General features: G+C 41.4%; 1 protein-coding gene across 5 annotated transcripts in view; it reads right to left on the reverse strand.

The window, feature by feature from the left end:
• Window positions 1-1,272: 1,272 nt before the first annotated feature.
• Window positions 1,273-27,371, reverse strand: part of runx1 (RUNX family transcription factor 1) — a 45,979-nt gene continuing 19,880 nt past the window's right edge. The window contains exons 1-8 of one of the 5 annotated variants that reach the window (XM_020103832.2): window positions 25,360-25,534; window positions 18,909-19,060; window positions 18,675-18,785; window positions 16,333-16,489; window positions 11,368-11,472; window positions 9,518-9,715; window positions 3,467-3,613; window positions 1,273-3,378 (exon numbers count right to left, since the gene is read on the reverse strand). In XM_020103832.2, the coding sequence (XP_019959391.2) occupies window positions 2,831-3,378; window positions 3,467-3,613; window positions 9,518-9,715; window positions 11,368-11,472; window positions 16,333-16,489; window positions 18,675-18,785; window positions 18,909-19,060; window positions 25,360-25,447 (1,506 nt within the window). In that variant the 5' untranslated portion in view covers window positions 25,448-25,534 and the 3' untranslated portion in view covers window positions 1,273-2,830. Of the gene's footprint in view, window positions 3,379-3,466; window positions 3,614-9,517; window positions 9,716-11,367; window positions 11,473-16,332; window positions 16,490-18,674; window positions 18,786-18,908; window positions 19,061-20,834; window positions 21,417-25,359; window positions 25,541-27,371 lie in introns of those variants that run through there. The other 4 variants (XM_020103833.2, XM_069521148.1, XM_069521149.1 and 1 more) reach the window with 4 other exon arrangements.

Here is a 27,371-nt window from a genome sequence, read left to right on the forward strand (position 1 = left end):
TGAAACTCCAGCTGGCCTGCGGGTGTTTTTAATCCCATGAACAGCCCCAAATGGGTCACTGGTGGCTAGGCATGCCATGGCGTCATTTTGCAAGGCGTTGAATCCTAACCGCCCCTGATGGCCGATCTGGCAGAGTGTCAATGAGCAGTACTGTACGAAAAGATGGGTGTATGTGTTTTTACGTCTTTATCCTCATTCTTCCTGTGAGACATGGACGCCATGGTTCTGTCAGTAGCTGGTCAGTAGAAGCCATCTCAGGGCAATCACACTGAGCCACCACTTCCTTATTTTAGTGAAAATATTGTTTTCCTGTTTAGCTTCTTCTGCACAATCTTGATCTTGTTTTGTGAGCCTCCCACAATTTGAGGGAATTGGTGCTGATTTGAAGATTTTCTGTCGTTTCATATTTGCAAAAATATACGCATTACAGAAGATGGATGTACTTCGGCCTTTTTGGCAATGGAGTCAAAAGCAATCTGTTTTAGATTGGCAAACAGCATAAGACTTGTCAAACAGAAGATTTAGGTGAGAGGGATCTATTGGCAGAAATTGAATGTAGAATAATCCTCATGATGTTTTCACTAGTTCGTTTCATCTAAATTGTATGAATTGTAGTTTTCTTTAACCCAGAAAAGGCCCTTTATATTTAAATACTTTATATTTTCATTGAGGGGACCCTCTCTACGGAGGCCGCCATGTTTTTTACATTAGTCCAGACTGAGCAAACTAAACACCTTTTGAGATTTTATGACAACTAAAGGCTTCCACAGTTTCTTTTTTATGTTTGGAAGGAGAGGGTGAGGTGAGGGGTGTTCAGCTGCAACATGCAATTTCAACACTAGATATCACTAAATTCTACACACTGTACCTTTAAGGGTGGAGGACAGTGGAGAAAGTTATAGGCCAGCCTACTTTCTCCCCTCCGTGCAATTTGGCCAATCTCTGTATAAATTTGCTGGGAGTGACAGGTTGTCTGAGTCAGATGGTTAAAACTAACAGTCACCACCAAGTCACCCCCACATACTCACCCTATTGTATTCAATCTGGTGCTGGGGGAGTTGTATAAAATGTTTTCTCATGTGCGTTACCTGAGTTTTTGTATGAGGGTTCTCTACTTGAGAATGACGGTGTCTTCGTGAACTGGCAGAGCGGACAAGCTTGGGCTTGTGTGTAGAATTCCTTCAAGTACAGGAGCAGGAATAGTGTGTGTGTAAAATAAATAGAAAGATAATTATAAGATAAATTATCTGACCAATAACCACAGGACAACAGTTGCATTTTCCTCAAGAATATTTATATAAATCACAACCAAATGTGAACTATCAACAGTTTCCAAATAAAACGTGTGTGTGTGTCTGAGTGTGTGTGTAAGACAGAAACAGAGCCAGCAAGGGATGACGAAACCATATTAAAAATGCAGTGTCATTTACAGCCATGGTTATATACAGTACAAATCAGCTGTGGATCATGGGTAAAATACACATACTCACCCACACACACACGCACATACTCACACATAAGAACGAAGACATGAAATGCTACCAAAAATGGCATTGTGGGAATAAATTAACACATTGCAAAACTTCATACTGTAATGATTTCTCAGTGCAGTGAGGAAATGAGTCATTCAACATCGAGGAGAGACTGGTTTGCAGGCCAGAATATCAGTCATCTTGGAGAGATGAAACCCAAACACAAGTGTTGCCCCTGTAAAAACATGTGAAACATCCTTTAGACCTTTGGAACATGAAAAATCCCCCTGGAATCCAGGGCCATTTATGCTAAATATGGAATCAATCAAGCTCCTTAACCAACGTTGGGCAGTTCAGCCAGTTTCACCTGGTGTCTTTAGTCCTGGAGTAAGAAATAACCTGCCAGATGAATGCAATAAAAATGTGGAAAATCTCAAACAGTTGCTAAAAATAATAATCAATCTTGTGATAAAGAAAGGAATTCTTCATTGTTTTGATGAGTGAAGCTGAAGTATGCCGTCCGCAGTGAAGTCTGCGACAACTCACAGTTGTTTTTTCTCCAGATTTCATCCAGAGGTCATAGGAACAACTTTAGCGAGTGATTTAATTATTTTCTTTAAAAGGCGTGGGGCTCAGTTCTTCAACCATAAACCAAAGAGGAGTGGTAATAGCATGGGGGAGAAGGAAAAAATGGATGAAAGGGTGAAGGAAAACACAAACAGGCCACTACAATATTCGGGATGAGCAAATCATCAAGTCACAACAACATTTATGAGGAAAAAGTCCTGTTAATGTACAAGCTAAATTGAGATCAGTCCAGTGCTGCTGCATGCACTTTGTCAGTGTTTAACCAAAATGTTTCCCTGCTGCTTTTCATGTCCATGGTTACATCCTTCGTTTCATAGAAACTTTTCTGCAGTCCTGTGTCTCTCTTTGTATCCTGCAGTGAGGCTGGAGTGCGAGTCAGTCCCCTCATTGCGAAACCTCGTCAGTCGCTCTGCTTGTTCTTCATTGAACCAACAGTGTCTGTCAGTAGCCTTTTTTTAAAGTGGGCGCACCCTGCATATGGCGCCTGGCCATGTTGATGACGCACAGCAATTGGATGAGTTTTTCCACATAAATAGAAACCACCAGGTTTTCTTCAATTAAGCTCAGAAAAAGTTTAAATTTGTTAATTCTCCTGATGTGCCATGAAAGTATAAATCTGTTGATATTCAATATTTTTCTTACTGTCAAAGAATCACATGTGTGGATGAAAACCATCTCTATTCAGATTTATGTGTTGTTTAGCGTCTGCCATCACATGACCAGGGGGGTTTTACTCATCCAGAGCATCCTCGTCTCCTCCCTTGGCTGTTTCAGTACGGTCTCCACACAGCTTCAGCAGCCGCCATGTTTGTCGGAGAGCTACTATGGCTGGACTCCACCTCGACGCCCACTCCTTCATTCTGATTGGGCAAGGATGGGTGCAGGAGGGAGGAGCCTGTGGAGGCGTTGGTGCATGGTGGCAGGATCCTCGGAGGGGAGCGCGAGTCGCTGCCGCCTCCTCCTCCGGCCATCATGGAGAACTGGTACGATCCAGCGGCGGTGGAGTAGTACAGGTGGTACGGTGAGGAGGTGGATTGGAAATGCCCATTCTGAGCCTGGTGCGGAGTGTTTGCAGGATAGGGCGGGGGCAGGTAGGTGTGGTACCTCCCTGCCGGGGTGGTCGCCATGGCTGTCGCCATGCTGATGCCAAGGGCGCTGTTGGAGACAGGGTTGTGGGAGGGGGTGTAGGTGAAGGCAGCCGCTGTGGGAGGGTAGTGTACGCGGGGGTCGGAGAAGCGGGAGTCAGGCAATGAGGGAAGGGAAGAGAAAGATCGTTCCAAGGTCATCCTGGGGTCGCCAAAGGCTGTGAGGTCAGGGCCTGAGAGAGGGCAGAGGAAAAGGTTACAATCCACCTATCTAATAATCTGCTGTCTGTTTGTGGGCGTGTGCATGTTTGTGTGTGTTACCTGTGAGTCGTGAGGACAGGTCGCTGAGTGAAGAGCGGCCAGGCGATAGGGGGTTGGCTGTATGGACAGTGGGTGTGGTTATTTGGCCAAGGTAGGGATAAGACTGGTCGTAGGACCAAGATGGAGACGACTGCATCTGTCTGGAATCTGAGAGAGAGAGAAAGAGAAAGAGAGAGCTTAATCACTGACACTTTTAAAGTTTTAGAGCGCTCCGTCATTTAGATGTTTCCAGTTGAGCCTGGACTGTACTGTTGACCCACCATCTTTATTTCCTTAAAGGGAACCTCAGAGTTTTAGTATCACACCCCTATAAAATTGGGGCACTCAACATATTTAAATAGGAATGATAACATGTAAAGCAGTAATGCAGATGACATCATCAGGCTTGTCTCCACAAGTCACAGAAGAAGTTTTTCAATTGTTCTTACAGGCTGGTGGAGAGACGTGTGTAAAATTGAATTGGCCTGGTTATTTGATTCTCCAAATATGGATATTAAACCTTAAACCTTTGGCTTTTAACTTTGTACGCACAGTGACAAACTATCCACTTGCATGATTCGTGCAGATTGTGTTATCTAAATAAAGGCTGATTCACAGGAACTTGGTCTTGAGACAGAAGCTGTTGATGGTGAAAGAAAAAAGAAAAAAGAGAGATGGAGGAGAGGAAGTAATTAACTTGGTGTGGGGGTGGATGGATGAAGGGGAGGGCTGTGTGCTTGTGTGTGTGTGTGTGTGAGTTCTTTCATTCAATCCAGCCTTTTTCCCCACAGTCTAATAAATGGCGCTGATCATCCACAGACTTGCAGACAAGCGTGCATACGTATGTGTGTTTGTGCGAGTATGTATGTGCGGATAGACGAGGAAGCAAATTGTACGCAGCAGTCGAGACGCCAATGAAGGCTTTTCAAGTCTTGCCAAGAGCTCTCCCAAGCGCTGACGTATGTGTGTGTGTGTGTGTGTGGTATCTGGGTGGTGCTAAGGCCTAGGCCCCGTGCCAAGCCCCCTTCCTTTCCTGGCTCCTCTCTCCAGGCTGAGCGCACTAATGTGGGCCAGAAGTCATCCAGTAGATGGCGGGCTGTGTGGAAACTGAAGTAAAACATATAGTTGGCTACATAAATGTCAAAAATAATGTGACTGAGACATTTATGTTATAAAACTCATTCGGACCATGTCATTGAAGTCTGATATGATGCATGCTTATTTTCCCACGTTTGGCCTGAAAACAGTGGGTGTGTAGCCCCCAGCCAATAGCAGCTCACAGTGTGCAATGGCGGGACGCTATAAAATCATCCATCTCCATCGTTTTCCTCCGCACTCTGCACTTTAGAACATAACCACCATGAAACAATCAGCTTCCGAGGGGGGCCCTATAATGTTTCTCCCTTCTTTGTGGATTGTGTTGCACTGCGTGGTATCAGGTTTACTGTGAAAATCTAAAAATGTGCACTCTTAATGCTCGATTTTTCAGACACGAGCAATCTCAAGTGCCGGATCGTTTGAAAAAGCCTGATTCACCATGAGGAAATTATCATGTCGGTATATTATAAGGGTTTAGTTTTAGGCCACGTGTACTACAAAGTAGGAGCTATACTTCTGCTGCTTAGACAAGAACCAGAAAGCGGTACTTTGCAAATTACGCTGCAGATCAACACATTACTAAACTTGTTTATCAGTGAAGCAGGACTCATATCAAGACAAATCACAGACTCAAGATGCTGCAAGAGGACTTGACACTGAATCACAAGGCGGAAGTCGGTAACAGCTCCTGTTGCTACTTACATCTGCAAAGATTCGGCCGAGCTGCCCTTTACACGCGCATTCATTTTAGATGCACAGCGGATATGCGCAGAATTTATAACTAGAGAAGTGAAGGGAACGGAGCGGAGCATTAAAAGAGAAATGAAAGTTTAGCAGGGGCGCTGATGATGGGGGAGAGGCTATTAAGAAAGAAAAAGAGAGTAAGGTCTTGAATGGCTTCATAACGGTTTCCTGTTGCTGTTTTCATTTTGAGAGGGGTCCGAAACAAACTGAAATCAGGAAGCACTGAGAGCTACCTCTCTGTTTCTCTTTCCATCAGGTATGTATTTGTTTTCTCAGCCTAAATATTAGTAACAGTTCATGCAACCTACAGTTAAAGAAACTGCAGAGTTAAATAATATTCTCCACTATTGCACTAATAGATTCAAATTTATGTTAAGGAACAGGTAAGAAATCACAAATCTAAAGATGTTGTGCACTTTTATGCAATAATTATGTACTCACATTACCATTTCCATTCCCAAAATAATTATGAAAATGTTTATTTTATGTCCCAGAACTGTATTTTCCAGCATTACTTGTCTGGATCTGGATCTGTCCAGCTTCAGTTTAAATTGACGTGGATCTTAGCCCGTAGCTTAGACTCAGCAATTCTGGAAGACAGAGTGGCAGCTCTTCTCAAAAGTAGCATGTGTTAGCGTCAGTACGTAGTAAATCTTAACAATGACAGTGTTCCAAGGCTGTGGTTTGGCTGCACAGCGCTGTGCGTATGCCGCCTTCACATGGAACTTTTGAGCTTGTGGTTACAACATGGGAAGTTGGTGTGCCTGCCGTTCCAGTGAACAATGCTGCTAGGCAACAGCAACATGGATGCCGCACAGCCCTGTTCCTCAATCTTAATTTATAACTGCAAAAACAAAACTTAAATGACAATATATTGACATCCAATGAAAAATAAACTTCAATGGCCTCTACATCATTTCTGAAAATGTAAAAGAAAGTGGTTGGTGGTTCGATTCCCTCATCCAGATCCATGAATGTGGCAAAATATTACACTATCAATTACCTTTGACTTTTCCAAAGTATATTTTCCTTTCAGAGTAAATGATTTCTGAAGGTCTTGGCTCTAACAAAGTCAGTCTTCTTATTCTTATTGAATGGTTTTAACACGCAGATGGGGAAGACTGGGATCGAGCTGCTAATGGCGACCGCTCTACCCCCTCAGCCACAGCATATGCATGGAAATAAATAAGTTCAATTTTAAACAACAGTATAATTAATAGTATGAAAGTATTACATCCGATGGTGGATGAACATCAATTGGAGGTGGAAGGATTTGGTTTCAAATTCTGACATTTTCATTTTTTTGTTTGGTAGCACTTCCTGCCAGGTGACTCTCATTTCCTCCTATTTGCTTCCTCACTTACAAACACACACACGCACACATGCACAGATACGAAGGTGCACTGCAACAGTTGTGCGAACATGCGTAAACACACATTCAGATCGTCACCGCTGCCGAAGGCCGAAGAGGAACAGATACTGTCTTCTGGTGCCAAATAGAGTATCCACGGTTACACAAACTCTCACGTGTACAACGCACAAGGAAGCACACGCGGACACACACACAGACCACTACAGATCTCACTAAAACCACAAGGAGGAACAATGAGGTTTGATGCAAGCTGAATGCACAAATTTGGGAACACAGTCTTTGTTTCTGCCTGTGAACAGATGTTTCTGTGTTCTGCACTACAATGAATCTGCACTGTAGCTCCAGAAATTTGGTGAAGCTAAAAAATCTCACAGGATAAAAAAGAGGAGCACTTGATCCAGTTGTGTTGTGCAGGAGGCTGAATTCATACTTCTGCATTAAACACACTTCATTTCCACTGTATGAATCGGTTTCTATAGCAAAATACATCACAGGGGTGATGCATACCCTGCACACACGTCTAAGTTTTTTATATTGTTTAAAAATCCATTTCACAATGACATCATCATGACATCATCTATGCCATATGATATAAACATAATGTATAACTACACTACATGATGATCTTGTGCACTCCCTCCCACACCAGTCAGGTCAGCTCTGAATGTTTGCTTTCTGTTAAGATCATTTGTTTCTCTTTTTGTGTTCCACTTTAGTTGACAAACGCATTTGTTTCAATTCATATATTCTCATTCAAATATTTCTTTCATTGCTGCTTGTTTGCCTTGATTTCTAATCCTTGTTTCCTTTGAGGTTCACTTCCTGGTTGAGGTGGTGCTCATGAACACGCGCACCTGAATGCCACATCTCCACCAGGTGGTTTCAATATGGACTAAACCATGTAGGAATGAGGAATGGGGGGAGGAAGCAATTGGTTTTCTTTTGTATTTTTCTTTTTCTCCTAGCCTGAATTAATATTAACTCTAGTCTTAATAATTTGTTGCAAAGTTATTGTGCTCTTAAATGTATTAATTTGAAAGAGACTTCTACTTGTATCTTGTTTGCTTTAATTGTTTTCATTTTACCTTTTCTAATTAAGGGATGGTTTTACCCAAACATATTTAAAGCTGTTGTTTGAGGCATTCAGCCATTTTGTCTGTGGGGTGGGGATCTTTCCATGTGTTTGTGTGTTTGTGTATTGATGTCATGTATCTTTATCTTGTGAGAACGTTAACTCAGAGCTGTGAACCAAGTTCCTGGACTTCTGTTCTGGTTGTTGCACTTCCATTCTCCCAGACTGACTGCTCACATCCTGAGTTTAAAGAGTTGAAACAACTCTAACAGATCTATACTGGCTTTAGGTCACTTTAGGTCACTTATCACACAGCATCATATGTTGAATAAAGATTGTCTATCTAATCAGCTCTAAAAATGAATCACTCTCCCACCTTGCTGCCAAGTTTAGTGGCAATACGTTCATGCTGTGACAGGAAGAAGATTGTACGACGTGAGACACAGTTGAATCATTTGATAAAATGTCCTGTTCATCTAAACGTCTATGAGATGTTGTTTTAATACAGGAAGTGACAAATAAAAGACTCAATCCCAAAAATGTCTGTGACCAAGTTGGTTTCAGAGTAAGGCTGAACTGATTCACCAACAGTCTGGCATCACCATACACGTAGTAATCCTTAGTCCTTAAAATGCTTTAAGAAGTCATTTCTGAGCAGGAGCCACAGACAGACGTTTCTCATTAGAAGATAAAATTTGCGCAAATTTGGTTTGATCTGTTCTGTCAGACAGAAATGATTTCCTCTTTTAATTACAACTGCTGCTTGACTCAAACATTTAGATTTACTGTCATGGCAGCCACTTCGGTGGAATTCACCGTACCGTTCCAGCTTAACCGCACCAGCATATTTAGCCCTGTTTTTTGCAACTGACCATTTGAACGTAACTCGGGCGGCTGTGGCTCAGGAAGTTAAGCGGGTCGTGCACTGCATGCCGACGTGTCCTTGGGCAAGATACTGAACGCCAATTTGCCTCTGACGCCTGTGCCTAAGATGTGTGAGTGAACAATAGAGAAAGTGGTGCCCACATTGTACGCAATGTGTCTGTGAATGGAAGAATGGCAAGACTGTATTGTATGCTTGGAAAGGTTATCAAGACTATAAAAGCCCTGTATAAATACAGACCATGTATCCTAACTTTATGAAAAGCTATTTAGTTTGTTTTTTTTCAGCCCAGACTTCAATAAATAAAGATTCCCACCAAGTACAGTCATGCATAGAGCACAATGGTGCCTTTACACTTTTCATTTGCAGCATGTCATGACTATTTAAGTGCAGCAGACCTGGGACTTTCCTGGTCTCTGAAAGGGCATGAATCACAGTTCTTGATAGTCCAGATGATTGCCTCATTAGATCGCGTTTGAGCTCATAGTTAAGCTGAAGCAGTGGTTTCTCGGTGTCTGGAAGCTGAAGTGTCCTCGAGAAAGACACTAAATCCAAAATACTAATGTGGCTGGATGATTTTAAACGATGGGAATCAACATTTTAATCGCAGGTGGCCTTTGTTTTAACTTTAATTTAGATTTTTGTGTTGTTATGAAGAACACTACAAAGATCTAACGTGACGTCCCTTTAATTTGGATAATGCACAGTTCGAATTTGCTTAACTGAGCAGGACAGTGTGACGCTTTGTTTCAGCTCCCCTGTTAAATGTAAGTGACAGTACTAAGAATACAGGAAGTGTTGGATAGGCAAGAAGACACATTTTTCTTCTTTGTTGTTTCTTCTCTTGTTGTTCTGATTAAGGCTGATTAGACATTAATGTAACCGTCGTTTTTTGACTCTTACCAGCAGTTAACTGCGTGTGCGTGGGACTGGAGAATGTTGCCGAGTTGAGTGCTTGGCGTGTGTTGGCGGAGGGTTGATGGTGATGATGGTGAGGAGGCGTCACCCTCATCGAGGTCCGCCTCAGCTGCTCCAGCTCAGTTAGCCTCTCAGAGAACGCCAGTGTGCCGGGTTTGACCTCGTCCATCTTCTGACGATGACCTGAGATGAAATTGTCGTGGTTTACTGATCAACGCCCTCAAATAAGTAGCCCCACCACCAAAGTTCTGCAAACCCAATCCAGAGCTGTTTCTGTCAAAGTGTATTTTGTCTGCAGATTACTCCACGCTAGTAATCTGATTACATAATCCAGGGATTTTAGTAACAGTTACAACTCAAAAGAGGGTATTAATACGTCCAGACTAACACGCTCTGGCTGTGAATCTGGTGATGGGCGCCGCATAGGCCCACATGTGTGTATGCGAGTGTGTGGTGGTCTGTCACGCTGTCTGTGGTGTTGGCCGCACTTCAAAGCACTAAGACTGAGCTCCAGTTACAGGCACTTCCTCCCAATGGGGGAAGTGTGCGTGAATGTGTATTTATACTGTGTGTGTTTGTGTGTGTGTGTGGGCGAGTTAGAGACGAGTGATGGTTATTAACAGCTGAGCAGAGCTGGCAGGAGTCTTCTTCTCTTTCTGTCACCTCCCGTCTCTCCTCGCTGTGCTGACCAGTGTCGCTCGGTTCACTTCACTTTCATTTGAGAGGACTTTTATACACGAGCATTAGCAAAACAAAATCTGATCTGCGCTTTATTCTGCCGTTAGAAATCCCCGTGTTTCATCACCCGCGGGAGAGGAACTCAGTGTTGCATCATTCCTCATTGACTCACTCAGCTGAGTCTTGAAGTGATTCGAGTTTATGTCCTCGTTGTGTATCTTTTCAGTAACTTCAACTTATAGGTCCAAAAATCATTCTGTAACTTCAGGTAATGTTTATTACATGTTCTTATCTGTGCTTATAAAAAGTGAATAAAGGTCAAACTGATGAAACTGTCCCTAAAAATACAGCGGACAAGCTGATAAGGTTGACAACAATATTAATATCAACGGCAACAATACCATTGAGCATGATAACACACATGGTTAAGGTTAGAGAAGGACTGGTATAATAAGCTCTGGTTAAGGCCAGGAAAAGGTGTGGTTGTGGCACTTAATGCTATGCTGTAACCAATTTTCATTCTCCAAAATATTCTCAATTTGGTCATTTCCCTGCTGTCTGTGCAGACAAGAAAAACCGACAGCAGTGTTATTTAGCAGCATACATGCTAGATGCAGGAGCCTGTAACTCATATTCAGTCGAAGAGCAAACGACAAGAGGCAAAAATAACTTGTTGTGCATATAAACATTAGTGTAACCTTGTTATAAAAGGCAGTAGTAAGTAGCTGCCTCCAACAGGTCATATGAGATCGCTGACCTACTGCAAGTAAGTCTGCACCTCCTGGTTTATTTCCAATTACATCGCCAGTGCAAGTGTGTCCCTTATGTAGAAGTAATGGTGTGCAAGATAGGGTGGTAGATGGACACATAGCATGACAGTCTTTCATATTGAAGGCTAGTTTGTGTCCTGCCACAGGTTAACAATCAATATTTTTTTGTTTTTTAACCTTTCCTTCCAGTTAGAGTTTTGGTTATCTAAACCTAAATCGTTCTGGAGTAACATTGCCAATGTAAACTGTGGATGGAGGTAGCTCTGTTTGTGGTAATCCATTTAGATGGGGCCCACAACTGGACCCTGTGGGACTCCAACTATTATTGTCTACTGAGAAGAAAGTTGTCAACATTTGTTTGTGTGTGTGTGTGTCAGTGTAACTCACGTCGCGGCTCTCTCGGACCGTCCACTGTAATTTTAATAGCTCTTTGGTATGTGGCCACTTGAGGAGGGTTAGTGAACACTGTGATGGTCAGAGTGAAGCTCTTCCCTGAAGGAGGAGAGGACAGGGAAAAGGGGGGGAGTGGAGGAGGACAGGTGGAGAGAGATGGGAACAGAATAGAAGCGATTATGAGCAAAGACAAAAGGCAAAGAAACATCATCAGAAACAGAGGTTGTTGGTATTGAGAACCTTTTGTGAGCTACATACTCCCCTCTAGCTTTCCTATATCTCTCCTCTGCTCCCTAAATACCCCAGGGTCTGCTTAATGCATTAAGTCATCTAAGTCATGGACCCCCAGACAAGAATAAACCAAGAACCACTCTTTCTATCACTCTCTCTCCTGGCCCTAGCTTTGATTATGTTGTCCTAGTATAAATGCCCTTAAAAAGTAATATTATAAATTTTATGCAGTAGAATAGTACATACTAATATATTAATACAACACCTTGTAATGTACGGTCACTGTATCAAGTGTTTTGGACTGTGTGTGTGTGTGTAGACACTGGGGGGGGGCCCTCAGCTTTGGAGGTAGCTCTCACTCAACACAACACTTGCTGTAAACACACACTTGCAGACCACCACTGTTGTCTGAAGGGACTAAAGGGAAGTTACCACGGGCAGACAGCCTGATGCAGACACATAATATGTGGGAAATGCCAGGTGTTACTTACTTCTCTCGAACCCTGTTCCCTTTTTCTTTCTCTCTGAACCATGTCCATATGATTTGCCGTCAAATTTAGAAAATATACACCTTGTTACTGGGACCACAAACTGCATTTGGACTATATAGAACTGTGACAGCTTGTACTGTGGGCTCCACTTAGCTGTAACAGTTCTTGCCGATAACAAAAGGGCGCAAGCTCGTGCCGATAGTGGATATGGAGAAACCGTGCGGGGACCGATGTGAGAAGCTGCTTGTGTTTTCTACAGTATGTTTTTATGCCTTTTAGTTTTTTTCCCCTTTCTGCTAGTGTGACACTTTGTTGTATTTGTTTTTTGTGTGTAAAGGGACAGCACGCTGAAAAAGCCTGAAGTTCACTTTGAAAAGGAACCACGGGAAAAAAAACACTGGCGCTCTTGAGAAAGTGCTTTCTCAAATTGGACCATGCATAACTTTTAAAGTCATAACCTAAATCAAAAGTATGTAGTATTTTTTGTTCTCTAAGAGGTTACTATATGTATTCTGAGTAGTACCACCTCTGCTGTGCAATAAGATAAACTTACAAACAGCACTTTTAGGCACTTGGACAAACCACCACCTCAACTGCATATTGTCTGCTCGCCATGACCTCCATTGGTATACAGATTACAATCTCTCGCACTCATTTGAAGGATGTCAGATGGAAAATATGGAAATGATTCGACTCTAACAGTGTCCAGTTTCACAATGCACTATAGTTAAATGCAAAACCCACAGCATTGCATTTTCATCTTATCCCATGTGTCATTCCCAAATTGCTGTACTGGTAGATGTCCAGAAACAGGTCAATCTTGGGTTATATATTTATTCTGTTGAATCTTTCAGTGCTTTGGATTATAGATCCACCTTTCCAATTTGGACTGATCCTTGACAAGGCATGTTAAAGTCTTCTCACTGTTGTTTGGTAGTTGTAAGTCCATCTGTGGTTTTGTATACTTGCCTCACATTCGATTTACACAAGTAGGCCATGGGTTGTTGCCTTAAAATGAAATGTTAACCACTTCACTGACACTGGCATTGTGCCTTCTGGTTATTGATAGTTGACAAGTCCATCTACCATACGGACAGCCACTAGAGGGTGTTTTGTCACCGTCTTGTTTCAGTCCTTCTTTCTATCCTCAACATACGCATACCCACCATATACTGTATACTCTGCTCCACACACTACTACTACTACTGCATAACCACTATTGTTGTATAATGTTGAGAAAGATGGATTGGGTTTTTGTGTAGGTTGTTTACTCAGAGAGTTTACAGTAAAAGATTTGGCTGATAGAGGGGGGGGGGGGGGGGAACAGCTGAGGTCTTTGTGTCTGTTATGTCTATCAGCCAGCCGGTCGCATCACACACACACACACACACACACACACACACACACACACACACACACGATGACTAATTCGCCAAGGCATATGCCTATGACTTTCTTTCTAATCACCCCTATGTCTCCCTTCCTCCCTGCAGATAAGAGTGGATCTCACACATGAGGTGATGTGTGTGTGTGTGTGTGTGTGTGTGTGTGTGTGTGTGTGTGTGTGTGTGTGTGTGTGTGTGTGTGTGCGCATCATGTCAGGACTTGCTGGATCCGGGTGCAGCTCCTTCAACAAAAATCTGCATGTGTGTCACCAGAACAATAAGTCAGTGTTTGTACATTTGTGTGTGTGCATGTACAATATTGTGAAAGAGGAAAATGATGCTCCTGTGTTTGAAAGAGGAACTAAAAGAGAGACTGAAAACCGGTGAAAGGTTAAACCATCATATTACATCGGCCATTGGCAGGTTTTGTTTCTCTGCTGTTGCATTTGCATCAATACAACTATAAACAACAAATGCGTGTGTGACAGATAGATGCTACATTGTGTGGACAGGCGTTCCTTTTCTCTCTCTCTCTCTCTCTCTCTATATATATATATATATATATATACTGTATTATATACTGTATAACTTCATTGTCTATTCTGCCATATATATGGGACATAGACAGGACTGAAATGCCATTTAACTCTAATCCCTGGGGTGAATAATAAATTCATATATAAAGTACAGATGTGACAAGTAATGTTCATCCACAGGTTTAAAGTAAGGAGTAGTATAGTTGCATTAAAAATATCTGCAGATGTAGTGGCTACCAAAAGTGGCTGGGGCATGCTTGCATTGAAAAAGAGCATCCTCCAGAATGATCATAGTTGAATCACCACAAGTAAAAACTATTATAGCTTCAGCTCCACTTTTGCGTTTGAGACACACACTGTTGATATTTTGAAACTAAATGAGACTGTGTGCTTTTAAGAATCCAAAGTGAGTTTTGGAATACAGGTGTTAATTGGTGCTGTCAACTAATTCCGGTGGTGTTGAGGTAAAACGACGAAACCAAACGGATTTATTCACTTTCACACCCGTATAAATACTGCACAAATCACGAGTGTCTCACTATCTGTGTGTGAGAGAGACTTGTAACTAAACGCTTTTACAAAAAGGGAACACTGAAAAAGTTTGACAACTCCAACCCACACAGAGAAACACATAGGGAAACCACTAGTCAAACCGCTAAACCACTCATTGGTGTCGGCTGCCGAACTAACCACTTCCTGCACGGACAGTTGATGACGGTTTGGGGTTGTTGAATCTGTGCACAGCATGAGGGCCGATGTGGCCTCTTATCACTTGACACAATAAAAACCCGCAATGTAAAACAAAAACAGGATCCTTGACTCTTCGTTTAATTTCATCCCAGCCATTACATCATGCGAGGGGGACACAGCTGGCAGAGGTCAGACACTAGCGGTAAGCCAAAAGACAGGATTGGTCAGATGAGATCCTGTATTCTTCTGAAATCAATAAATCCCACGTGCAGAACCCAAACCAAATCATCCAGGAGGTATATGTGTTTCCTGAACCGTCATTCGTCTTATCCCTTATGTCTCATGGCTCTTATTTTCCTCAGTGAGCCACAGCGTTGCACTGGGTGTATTTATGAGGTGTTGTTAAAGATTTAAAATTCAAAACAGCAGGCGTTGAGAGACACACACAGGGTGGGAAAGTCAAAGGGTATAGAGAGATACTTTTGGTGTGGATCTTTTCATTACGATGGAGTAATATGGCCATATGAGAAGAATGTCGAGAATAAAGTCGTCGTTGAATAAAAAAGAGTCCAAATATTTTGAGGAGAAGAAAAAAAACTTCTATATTCTTGAATTTGACTACTACTAGAAATGTCTTCCTCCACAAGAAGCAATTTCCTCCAAGTCTGTGTGGTCTTTATTTGGAATACTGAAATCATGTCTGGACACCAAACTATTTTTTCACAAATTACAATTTGTATAAAATAGTGCCAGGTCAGCCGAATCTCTAAAAGATACAGCGTGGTGCATGTAGACTGCATCGGGTCATAGTAGTACCACTTAAGATTCAAAGATCAACAACTACTGTAGGGCTGTTGTGTAAGGCCGCATTAGTTTTTATTAAGTGTTCCTAATAAACTGGCTACAGAGTGTATAGCTAATTATTACAGCGATGTGTTTCTCAGAGGTGTCGGTTATATGCATGATCTATTATCCGGAAAATTAACAATTAATTCTGTATCTTAAATGACGTCTGTGTGATGCTGGGAGAAAGAACTCCATTGTTGCCTCTGCTGTTACATTTGCATGAAAACAAATGTACGCGTCTCAGCTTTCTAAATTTGAATTGCCCGCACATGAATTTGACAGATTCCACAGCCCTGCTGTTGAAAAAATTACAAATATAGTCAGTTGTTCCTGTACGACAGTAAACTGGGGAGTCCTCCTCATGCTTTTGTACGTTTGTGAATGTGTGTGTGTGTGTGTGCTAGCAGAGCTTGTGTACACAGGACTAGTGTTTTAAATAGATAAGTTGGGACATTTGCCTGCAACCGATTTAGAGTAACTGTGGTGTAGTGTGTCCGTTGAGATGAGGGGGGGGGGTGAATGGGGTGTTACGAGGAAGCTGCGTGAATACTGGAATACTGTTTTTATTCACGTGTACTTCCCCTAATTTATCACCGCTGTGTTGTGCCATTGTGCAAAACACACATATTATATTTCAACTAGCGTGAGACATTTAAGGACGCTACTATCCTCGCTGTGTGGACTGATGCCACTGTAGCTCATATGTGTCTAAACATGCCAAAATCTGTATGGATGTTTTTAAATGTTTTTGTGGATGTGTGTTTTCGCGTGTGTGTGTACCTCTTCCGCTGCGGCCGACAAAACGCAGGTCGTTGAACCGAGCCACTTGGTTCTTGATGGCAGCCGTGGCGTTGCGAAGCTCTGCTGAGTAGTTCTCGTCGTTTCCTGCCATCACCGTTACCAAGGTGCCATCAGGGATGTCGCCCAGGGCAACCACCTTGCGACGGGAGGGAAGAAAACAGAGAGAGAAGATAGAGTTTTTCGAGGTAGATGGGGATGGAAGATGTCTGCGGATGTGGAGGCATGCTCGCCTCGTTTTTTATTGTTTCAAGTTGATTTCTCTTTTAAGTTAGTCTCAACAGTGTACCCGGACATATTCTGATTGTAAAAATATTCATGGGTAGTAGAGTATCTTGTTTTGACTCGTGTTCCAAGTTTATTGAAAGATAAATTCAAGGGTGAAGCAGGTGATCCATATTTACATATCAGGCTTACTCGCTAAATGCACTTGTATGCTTTGTCCAGTACTTTCTTCGATATCGTGCAGAAGAACCAAAGCTCTGCTGACTTCACACCACGTTATTAATCCCAAATCTGCCTCACTGCATCTCATCTCTCATAAACCACAAGGACACGGCGGTACCTTCATGCTTTAAAGCAGAATAACCCAAACATTGGTTCAGTTCTGGAACTACAGCCAAAGTCGATTAGATGGACAGTTTTCAGATATTTGCGGAATCTGTAGATAGATGGGAAGTCATACTGCATTCGCTGTTAGTACGGACTTCTTAACGTAAAATATAAAACATCCAGAAGGGCAGTTATGAGAATCTGTAATTAGGGTTTAATGTGTTTCTTTCTATGCTTTCTAATACAAATAACATGTCAAAGACGTGAAGTAGAAAATAAAAGGTCAGTTCCTTTCCCGTGCAGAAAAAAACTCCCCGAACACATGGCGACTGGAAACGTGTGTTGCTCAGCGCACTAGAGAGCACATTCTCCTGCAACTACGCAAATGTAGAGCCAGGGAGGTTGATTTCCATATTAACGCTAATCACACCACACCATCAGTGTGCAAATGACTGCTTTGGATACTATGGATGGTATCGTTTCAACCCTGCTATTGAGTCGTCACAGCTCACAATCCCAGTGTCAAAATGGAAGACTACTGATGGACCTGTTGGTTCGACCTCCTTGCTGTTCTTCTTCAAGTCTGACAAAAGCATTGTTCACTCCACATATTCAGGAGATTCTATCTCACTAATATGTTCCAGTGGTCCAACAGTGACTACTGAGCAAAGCTTACGATGCTATATGATTGGATACAAATCTTGCAAAGTTTAAAAATATGGGTTTTGACCTGGAAATACTTAATATTCACAAAGTGGGAGAGGACACACACACACACACACACACACGTGTCCAGCGGATGAGAGTGAGACTGCCAGCAATGGAGCATGAAACCAGCCCAGCAGAGTAAACAAGACTAAGGAAACAATTATGATGCTCTTGGGTCGAGAGCTGTGTGTGTGTGTGTGTGTGTGTGCGCTAACCTATGGTTTAAGTGTTATCCTGTATGTACACATGTTCATGAAAAGTGTATATATTTGTGTGTGTGCGTGCACGTCATAACAGTCATGCATTATCAGTAAGAGGCAGTGACATCCGCTCATGATACTCCATAATGATGCATAATGCACCAAACTCTCCCTCACACACACACACACACACACACACACACACGTGCATGTGAAAACACTAATGCGTAAAACTCAATAAATCAATCGCTTGCGTGTTCTGAGGCTAAAAGCTGCTTTTCCACAGAGGCATTCTGTCTCAAAGTGCAGGGAAGCTGAACACATCCACGTACGTCGATACAAAAGGGAAGACAACGTGAATGTTCTCATCAAAGTTTCTGCGTCATGATGGTTATTATTATCATCTGCTTTCTGCCAGAACGCCTGTTTTGTTCCTGGTAGTATTTTTGTACCATGCCATTATTATCATTATTATTCTTCGTATTATTATCCTCATTATTATTATAAGGAGTAGCAGTAGTCGTATGATCCTCAGTTTTTTTGTTCTTTTATTGACAGCTGTTGATAGCAGATATTGTTATTACATCTATATTACAGTGGATGTTTTTTTTAGCAAAAATCAAATACTGTTAGTTTTTTTTGTCTGTCACAGTTAATCATACATTTTAGATCTTGATATGTAAAGTAACAGCTGTCATAAGAAAGCAGTAGCGTGGATAAAGTAGCACACGATTAAAAAAGACAAGTAAAAGTGGCTCGATATTGAATATGATAAACTGCGAAATTTACTTTTCACCGATGTTAATGTGTCAGATTAAACAACAAAGGTTGATAAGGGCTGCGTGCGGCTACTGACGTACACACCTTGAAAGCGATGGGCAGAGTCTTGTTACACCTCCAGTGTGTCGGCAGCACGGAGCAGAGGAAGTTGGGGCTGTCCGTCTTCACCAGCTCTCCTGGATGATCTGAGATCACCTGTATAACCATCACAGTTTCATTTCAAACTGTTGTAAGACACCAACTGGGAGCTGGGACGATGCTTTAGATGTGGGGACACTCGGCTTGATGTTATAATCAATTTATTTCATGCTATTGTACCTCCACCATGCCGCGGTCCGCCATACGCAGTTTGCCCATCAGAGAGCCCCCGCCTCCGGCCTCCTGGGCCCCCAGGGGCAGGGCCTCAGCCATCTTCCCCCCAGAGGCGAGAGTGGTGGAGGGGGGAGTGTAACGCCGGCCAGGGGCTGGGTCTGAGGAACAGAGACGATTAGGTTAATTCATAGGTGTTTGACAAATATCACAGGAGATGAAACAGCTAATCAACTATAAAATAGCTGGATCGTTGGATATTTAGCTATTTATAATATTACTTTCTATGATTAAAAAAATATACGAACAATAATGGAATGATGTGGGGTTCTGAATTGTAAATGTTCTGCATTTGATAGTCAAATAAAACCAGAAAGGCATCGATGATGAACAATAATCACAAGCAATTCATTGTGTTCATTGTAAATGAATTCTTATTTCAGTCTGAAAATATTAAACTGTGAAATGAACAAACAGGATGTATAATATAAGACATAACACACCACCCTGATGTAATTCAACCCCACACACACCTATATACAGTGCATGATGACACACAACGTGGTCACACTGACTTGAATACCAGACTGTGGAGTCATGAAACTAAAGACAGCGGCGGCAGCGCTCCTGCACACAGTCTTCTTCGAAGGAATAACAGTGAGAGAAGTGGCACAAGTTCCAGAAAACAAATCGAGGATTTACGCCGAATATCAGAGTTACAGTGTGCGTGACATAAAAACATCATAACCTCATCAAGTCGGAGAGGTGGATGTAGAAAGGGAATGAAAAGCAACACTTGTCTGCCAGTCTGTCTGCCTGCCTGTCGCTCTGCAGTATCAATCAACCCTGTTGCATTGTCAGTCAGCCAAAACCCACAATTGAAGCCACATGCTGGCGGTTTGGAGTTTAGTTTACAGTTTGAAACCTTCCCAATGCTTCAATGCTTCCACACTGTACTAATGCAACCTCCATCTTTCAGTGTGTGTGTGTGTGTGTGTGTGTGTGTGTGTGTGTGTGGAGCCCACAGATATTTCAAATTGAAAATAACCACAAACGTCTCGGGTGAATTCCTGTCATTTAGGTCAAAATCAAATTTATAGATCAAATTGAGATGTGGGCAATTCAATGGAAGATCTGTTTAGATGATTATACTAACATCAGTGATGCCTCGCTGTGTTCATTGTGTATAATCTACAGTGTATACTTCTGTATTGCTTCCAGCCATAGTCATCCGTGCTGGAAGTAAACTGACTTTTCGACTGAAACTGAATTTCATTTTAAATTGAAGGAAAATGAACAAAAATAAATTTTGCACATCATGTTTGTCTTGATAAAATGATTTCAAATGTAATATTGAGATAACATGTTAATGAAGTTTGCTTTTATTTCAAAGATATAAATCAACATCATGTGGAGTAAGTGACTCCACATGGGTTCACAACAAAGGCTCGAGCTAAAAGTCTAATTGCTTCATAACAGCATCACATGTAGTTTGTGTACTTTATGTTAAAATTGAGCCTGTGATTAATGTGAATGTAATGCCTGAAAAAAAATGTGATTCATAAAATACCTGCAGTTTATAACCTCCTAACACATCAAATCCACAAAACACAACATTGCCAACACACACAAGAGACTCTATCTTTCTTTCTGTCTTATCTTTCTTTTATAAATGAAAAAAGATCAAAGACACCATGAAGCTGTTATGCCGATGGGCAGATGACTCGCATATGATGACTCAAAATGAAATTTCCCTGTTCCGGAAACCAGCGCGTAATGACAGAGACGAGGGAGATTATCAACGAGTTTGTGTTCATTTCCCATCTTGTGCACTCATAACGGTTTTTTTTTTTAATGGAGGCGATGTTTGTGACTTCAACGACACAAGTTGTTGTTGAAAGAAATGAAAGAGGGAGTCAGAGAAATGACTTGTACCGTATTTTGCGTCCCACAGAAACACCATTTGTGCGCCACAGTGCGTCCACAGATACTCAACTTCCCCGATCTTCTCTATGATCCCGCTCGTGTCCTGGTCTTTAAATCACAAGATTTGTTTCCCTTGGATTTGTCGGTAAATTCACACGTTGTTATCTGTCCATTAAAAAAAAAAAAAAGGACGAGTTGCGGCGCGTTATCCAGACGCAAATTCCTGCCCTTGTGCGTAAAAGCTCTTGGAGACACGATCCCAAAATCAGCTCTCGAGTTGTTCACACAGTTGTGCTCCTGTTCTCCGTGCAGGGTGGAAACAGCGGTCACTTTGAAGCATGTGGTACTTTCTGAAAAGCCATCAGAGGTCCGTCTGGCACAGCTGAAATTACGCGTCCACGCATGGTTGGCGTCGCGCGTAAAAGGAAATGGAACAAGTAGGATGAAAAGATGAGGAGGGAATGGATTTAAACCAACTTTGTTTGTTCTCTGTGATTCCAACAGAGCAGCTTAAAGCGGATATACCGTTACGCACTCTCTCTGCTCAACCCTCTTGCGCCTGGATGAGTGGATAACCCTTTGCACAGCGGCAGCCTTTTACTGGCAGAGCTGAGGATTTGCATCTCATCTGTGCGCCGGGCAGCTTCTAGCCAATGGAGGGGCTCGCCGCTGGCTGTCACTAGAGGGGAACTGACCAATCAGCGGTGCGTCCGTCCGACAGGAGGCGGGGTTTAGGGGAGAAAGAAGCGGAGAGAGAACGGAGGCGCACTTCCTCCTGCGCTTCGGAGGAACAGCGAATTTAGGTCTAATACGGAAAACAGCGTCTGAAAGTTTCTCAAGAATTCCTGCAAGATGAATTTATGGGGAAAAAATAATTTCTTAATATTCCCAACCTCAATATATTCATGCAAAAACTTTTCTTCTTTCCCTCATCCAGATGTTTTTCCCACAACTAATTCAAACTCTAACGCTATCCAGCATTTTCCTTGGAAAGAAAAGTCTCACACCATTTGATTTCCAGTCAATTCGCTGGAACTAAAAGCCTCAATAACTCGACCAGGATGCCAGTACCACATATAGACAATAGAGGGCAGTAGGGGATCTACATCATGGCACGGATACCCTGCCTCCGGAACGAATGACTGAATGTACAGCACCAACAAACTGATTTAAGGAGTTCTTTTTTATTTCCTAAAATATATAATAATTGTAAACGTGGTCCACTTTGTAGATTCTAGTCCTATTTGGAGAAGCTGTGTCCTCTTTTACCTGGCTGCTGATTTTTTAAGCATATTATAAAATAATTGTTTCCCATTCAGGTGGTCTCATTTGGGTTTTTTTAAACTCCTGGCCTGTTTAGTTTGTCTCTTTAGGTTGTTTCTGAGATGCAATCTTTTATTTAATCGTAATTTAGAGCTGCGTTTCAGTTTAACTCCCATATACAGATATATTTAGTCTTAGTCAATGAGGAATTTAAATTGTTAAATCAATCAATCCAGTTTTATCTCTGTCATATTTCCAGATGTATTCAAAATTACACACTAATTAAATTATTTTTTTGATACATCATCTTTTGTATACTTAAAGTTAATAAATCCCCTAATAATTGATTTACTGACTATTCACATTATTGTTCTGACTTAGTTTTGATTCACTGACAGCAAAAATTTATAATTGTGAAATAATTAACGTCACAAACGAACAAACACAATACAAATTTTCTTTGTCGAAGTTTTCTTTTTTGAGGCACAGTAGTGAGAATGAGAGAAAGAAATAGTTTGAATCGAAAAATGAAATCACGAGCGAACACTGCGGAGCTTCAGACAGCTTTTATGGTGCGCTACTCTTTCAACAAACAACTGAGAGATGAAGACGTGCAGTGGTTGGTTTTCTCTGCATCCCACAATGCATCCTGATAAAGCTCAATGTCCATTTAATCCATTGCTGCTTCAAGTCATACATCTAATGTGAATATACAATTTAAACCATTTTCACCACCCAAGCACTGGTGTTATTTAGAAACTGGTATACAGTAGAGTTACGAACACAGTCGCCACTCCATGATATACAACTAAATATGAGGATGCAAAGAACAAACATGTTTTGTCTGAGTCACTGTGAACTCTGTCTGTATTAAACTGGACCAGGATCTTTCTCAAATGCTGCAAGAGTCTAATTCCAGTTTAATTAAGCTGGAGTTCCTACAAGAGGCTTTAAATGCAAGGTTATATATAAGATCAGATAATATATATTGTTATATATTATATTGTTATGTAAATAATATACATTTTCAGATAGCAGTTTGGTTTCTAACCCAAGATATTTGCTTTGTTGCAGTTACATGGATCATTTTCAGGAGAAAGTTGTCGCTGCTTTAAACAGAAGATTCTTACTTTATTTAAAAAAAAGATTTATTGTTGCTCATCTGAATTTCTGTTATGGGTCACATGATTGACTGCAAATCACCTGATTGGACAGATATAATCTTTGAAATTGTTGGGGACACAATATTATACAGATATTATTGTTGATATTAAAACAAATCTAAATTGCTGAAGATCGCGTTTGTAATATTTCTTTAAAGCTAACAATAATAATAAGACGTGTGACTTTAAATACAAGAAACAGAGGATTTAAAATAATAGAAGTAATGCTTGCACTTTCCATTAACACCAAACTTAACAAACTATTACCGGTTATAGGTTAAGTACCCAGCATGCTGTGCACCTGCCTGTTTTCAGTGAGGCCCTGTTGGGAGTCAGTCCATTTGATTTAAGTTAAATCAACAAGCTGTCGGATGAGTTTTAGGGAAATGCCAGTCTGCCTCTGCATGTGTAGCTCTTGTAGCCAAAGGGGCATGATAAAAAATGTAAACGCCTCCGCTCTCGTATTGGCCTGAGATGGACTTGATGTGATTTGCCCTCGGAAATATCTATTTTTCCCTTCCTCGTCAAAGGCCTGTTCATCCTTTCTTTTTCTCTTAATCTGAATATAATAACTTCATTTCTAGATGTTTGCGTAGAAATAAAAAAACCCCTTTAAGTTGAATGATGAATATATTTTCTATATATTCACCACATTGCTGTTTTTCTTCTTCTTCAAGCCCAACATGTTAAACCTGCAGGAAACGCTAAAACTGCAATTTCATAAAAGTAAGCGTCATTAGATCTGACACTGGGCAGTTATTCCTAGTATAACCATTATAAATAATTCAAATACTGAAGGATGCTTTGTAACTGTATATCTATGGAAATTTCAGGCCTTACGCCAAGTGTACCGACAACAGAAACGGCAACTCGTGAATTATATTCACTGTTCTCAAGAAAAAAGCCTGTTTCTACAAAATATCTGAAATTTTAATATTAATTCATTATGTATAATAACGGATTTTACCATTAAATGATTGAATAAGGGGAAATGCTACAAATGGAAATATTGTAATGGTGTATAGAGACCAGTGAAGAAGAGAAGAGAGAGAGAAAAGACCACAACAGAGGGAGTGGAGTTGGATTTCACTCCGCAAGCTTCTCCCACTGACTGCCTCGTAATGTGAGCCGCGCCGCGTCCCCTGATCCATAATCAATACCCAGGCACAATCACCTATCAAAGTTATTGATACCAGCTCTGCTCATATTATCAGCGGCTGTAGAAATATGGTGTCATCTGGGATTCAGTCAGATAAAGATCAAAAAGGCCTCAAATGAATCAAATGCAGAAATTAGAACGAAAATAATATGTTGTTGTAGTGATTACACAAGTATAAAGATATTTTATTAGATATTTCTGTAACTTACTGTTTTAATTATTATAATAAACGCTCTCTTGTTTTTTTCTCCTTATCTATTTGCAAATAGACAATATTCACAATATTCCAAATATTCAAGGACAAGAACTGTGAAACTGCACTGATTGTGTGACCATCGATCAAAACATAGAAAACGTGTGTCCAGGTGATGAGGCAGCAACAAGAGTCCGTCCCAAAACATCAATAATTAGCATTATACTACATTTCATGTTGTGTATTATAGCATATATAGCCTTATCAACAACCCAGTACAACCAGACAACACATTTCCAGTACTTGAACAAACCCTCCTGGTTCCCTGTATACAACTCCTCCGAGAAAACTCTCCCTCTCAATTTCAATATAGAGATCTACATTCACTTTTTCCAAACTCTACGTGTTGCAAGATATTTCAACCATAGCAAACGCACAAGGTTTTGCAGACGAGAGTTGTGCACCTCTAAAGCCGTTAGAAGACAAACAACACAGCAAGCATCTGAATGCATGAAACAGTGAACGAGGGAGGGATGAGTATAATGGAAGAGTGCAACGATGATGGCGTGACCACGACAGTTTTCAATGTATAAAAGAATATCTGAGGGTTTGGAGGATTATTGGATGTTCATGGTCGCAAAATTGGCAAAAACGTTTATTTTGTAGTTTATGCTCGGTGCAATGAAAAATGGGAAATAGAAACTGGCGTGATGGTGACGGTAACGACCACAGGGTGTCAAGAAGAATTAGCTTTACCAAAGAGTCCGCTGCCTGTCCGGCCTTTCCTCATCAGGTACATGGCCCAAGACAGGGGGCCAGAGCTGGAGAAGGCCCCAGGGTTCATGCTTCAATCCTGGGTGTGGAAGCAGCAACAGCTGGAGCCGAACTTCCAACGGCCAGAATGGAGAGAAAAGAGGGCATCAAGGGAAATAATAAAATACTAATACTACTACTACTAATGATAATAATAATGATAATAATAATAATGATAATAATAATGATAATTATAATTATAATAATAATAATAATAAGGGAAAAAACAGAGGAACAGGAAAAAAAGAAGAAGGAAGGAAAATTATTTAGATTTTTCTTAAGTTGTATGTCCGAAGTCCAAAACTTGAATTCAATGGTAACCCAAAAGAAGGGTGAGAAAAATCAGCAAAGAAGAGCTCCAGCTTGTCCTCACCTTCACAAACTGCTTTTATACCCCTCATTTATCTCCTCAGCACCCCCCCCACCCCCCACCCCATCTCTCCCCATGTAGGCTATTAGTAAAAAACAGAGAAGAGCGAGGGAGTGAGAAGGGAGGGCGGCGAAGAGGAGGAGGAGGTGAAGAAGCAGGAGAGGATCCAGTCAAGCTTGATTCATTCCCTCCTTCTTTAAAGCGTAGCCATGGGGGACACGGCTCCACTTTGCCCTCAGGCTCTTTAAAGCTGCTAATTTTCATTTAGCTACTCAAATGATTTTCTCTCCCCTCCTCCCTCCCTCCCTCCGCCTCCCCCTCCCTCTTCTCCTCACTGTTTGGAAGTTCTACTTGAAAATTGAGGTCACCCACTTGAGGGATCGGAGTTTTTGTTTGACAGGGATGTGGATTTTTTTCACCATGCAACGTTATTTGAAACTTTTTTTTGGCGTGAAATTGATTTGCTAACTGTGTGCTCAAAAAGTACAATCTTAAATGTACTTATACATCTTTTTTTTTCACAGCAGACTAATTGATTTGGCCCAGAAGTATTGGGAATTATGGCTTTTGGAGACTCTTTCTCTAGAACCAGCTCAGCACTCACGGATAAGTCCGAGTCTGAATTCCCCAGGCTGTGCTGGATGAAGAGGAATACTTGTAACGCTCTCAACTCAGGGGCCACATCCTTCAGTTCTTAAAAGAGTGATCTAAAATGCTCTTCAATGAAGAAGAGTTGTTTAAAGCAACAATAAAACATAAAGGTTTCAACTTAACTAAACGGCACACATGTTCAGAAACAAGTTGCGGTGAAACTTTCTCGTCATGTCCAACCGCGGCTCTGTTGCGGGACCGAGTCCTCCAGAGGAGGTGGCCCCTGATTGGGAAACAGAGAGAGTGCAACACCAGCACCTAAGGACTATCTCACATAGTACTGTCCTTTTTAATTACCAATTTCAATAATGCATTTCTTGCTCTAAAAACAACAAGTAATGGTGGCATTGTAATTTCTGTTGCTTTTTGCTCCACCTTCGCCTCGGAACTGAGACACGGACAGAGACGCGTGGGAGAGACACGCAGCTGCAAAGCTTAGACGTCCAACAGAAACTGCAGGAGCCTTTAAGTTTGGTTTAATGTATGCTTGCTGACGTGTGCCAGAAGACAATAATATAATGCCGAAACCCAAATGGTTCATGATCTTCTGACAAAGATTTTATTGAATAATATGGTTGTCTTAACTATTTTGGTGCTGATTATTATTAATCTGACGGTCCATGCGTATTTGTTTTTTACAAAAACAGTTACTCAGGTCAGGTTAAACCAAATATAAGTGGCAGTTGTCTTTCTTATTGTTAAATTAAACTGCAGAAATGCAGTCGAATACAGTAGAATGTCATTTCTTGCTTTTCTTATTAAACTTTTATTTAAAAAATACAGAAACAAATGGAGAATTCCATCCACACATAAGCCTAGAAACGGAACCTTTCTATCTCGATGAAAACCCAGCACGTCCGCTCACAGATCCATTGCTCTCGGTTGGTAGAGACACGGTCAAACCTCAAGGTGACCACTGTGACACGCACACTGG

The sequence above is a fragment of the Paralichthys olivaceus genome, chromosome 24 (genome assembly GCF_024713975.1).
Source record: "Paralichthys olivaceus isolate ysfri-2021 chromosome 24, ASM2471397v2, whole genome shotgun sequence".
Classification (NCBI taxonomy): Eukaryota; Metazoa; Chordata; class Actinopteri; order Pleuronectiformes; family Paralichthyidae; genus Paralichthys; species Paralichthys olivaceus.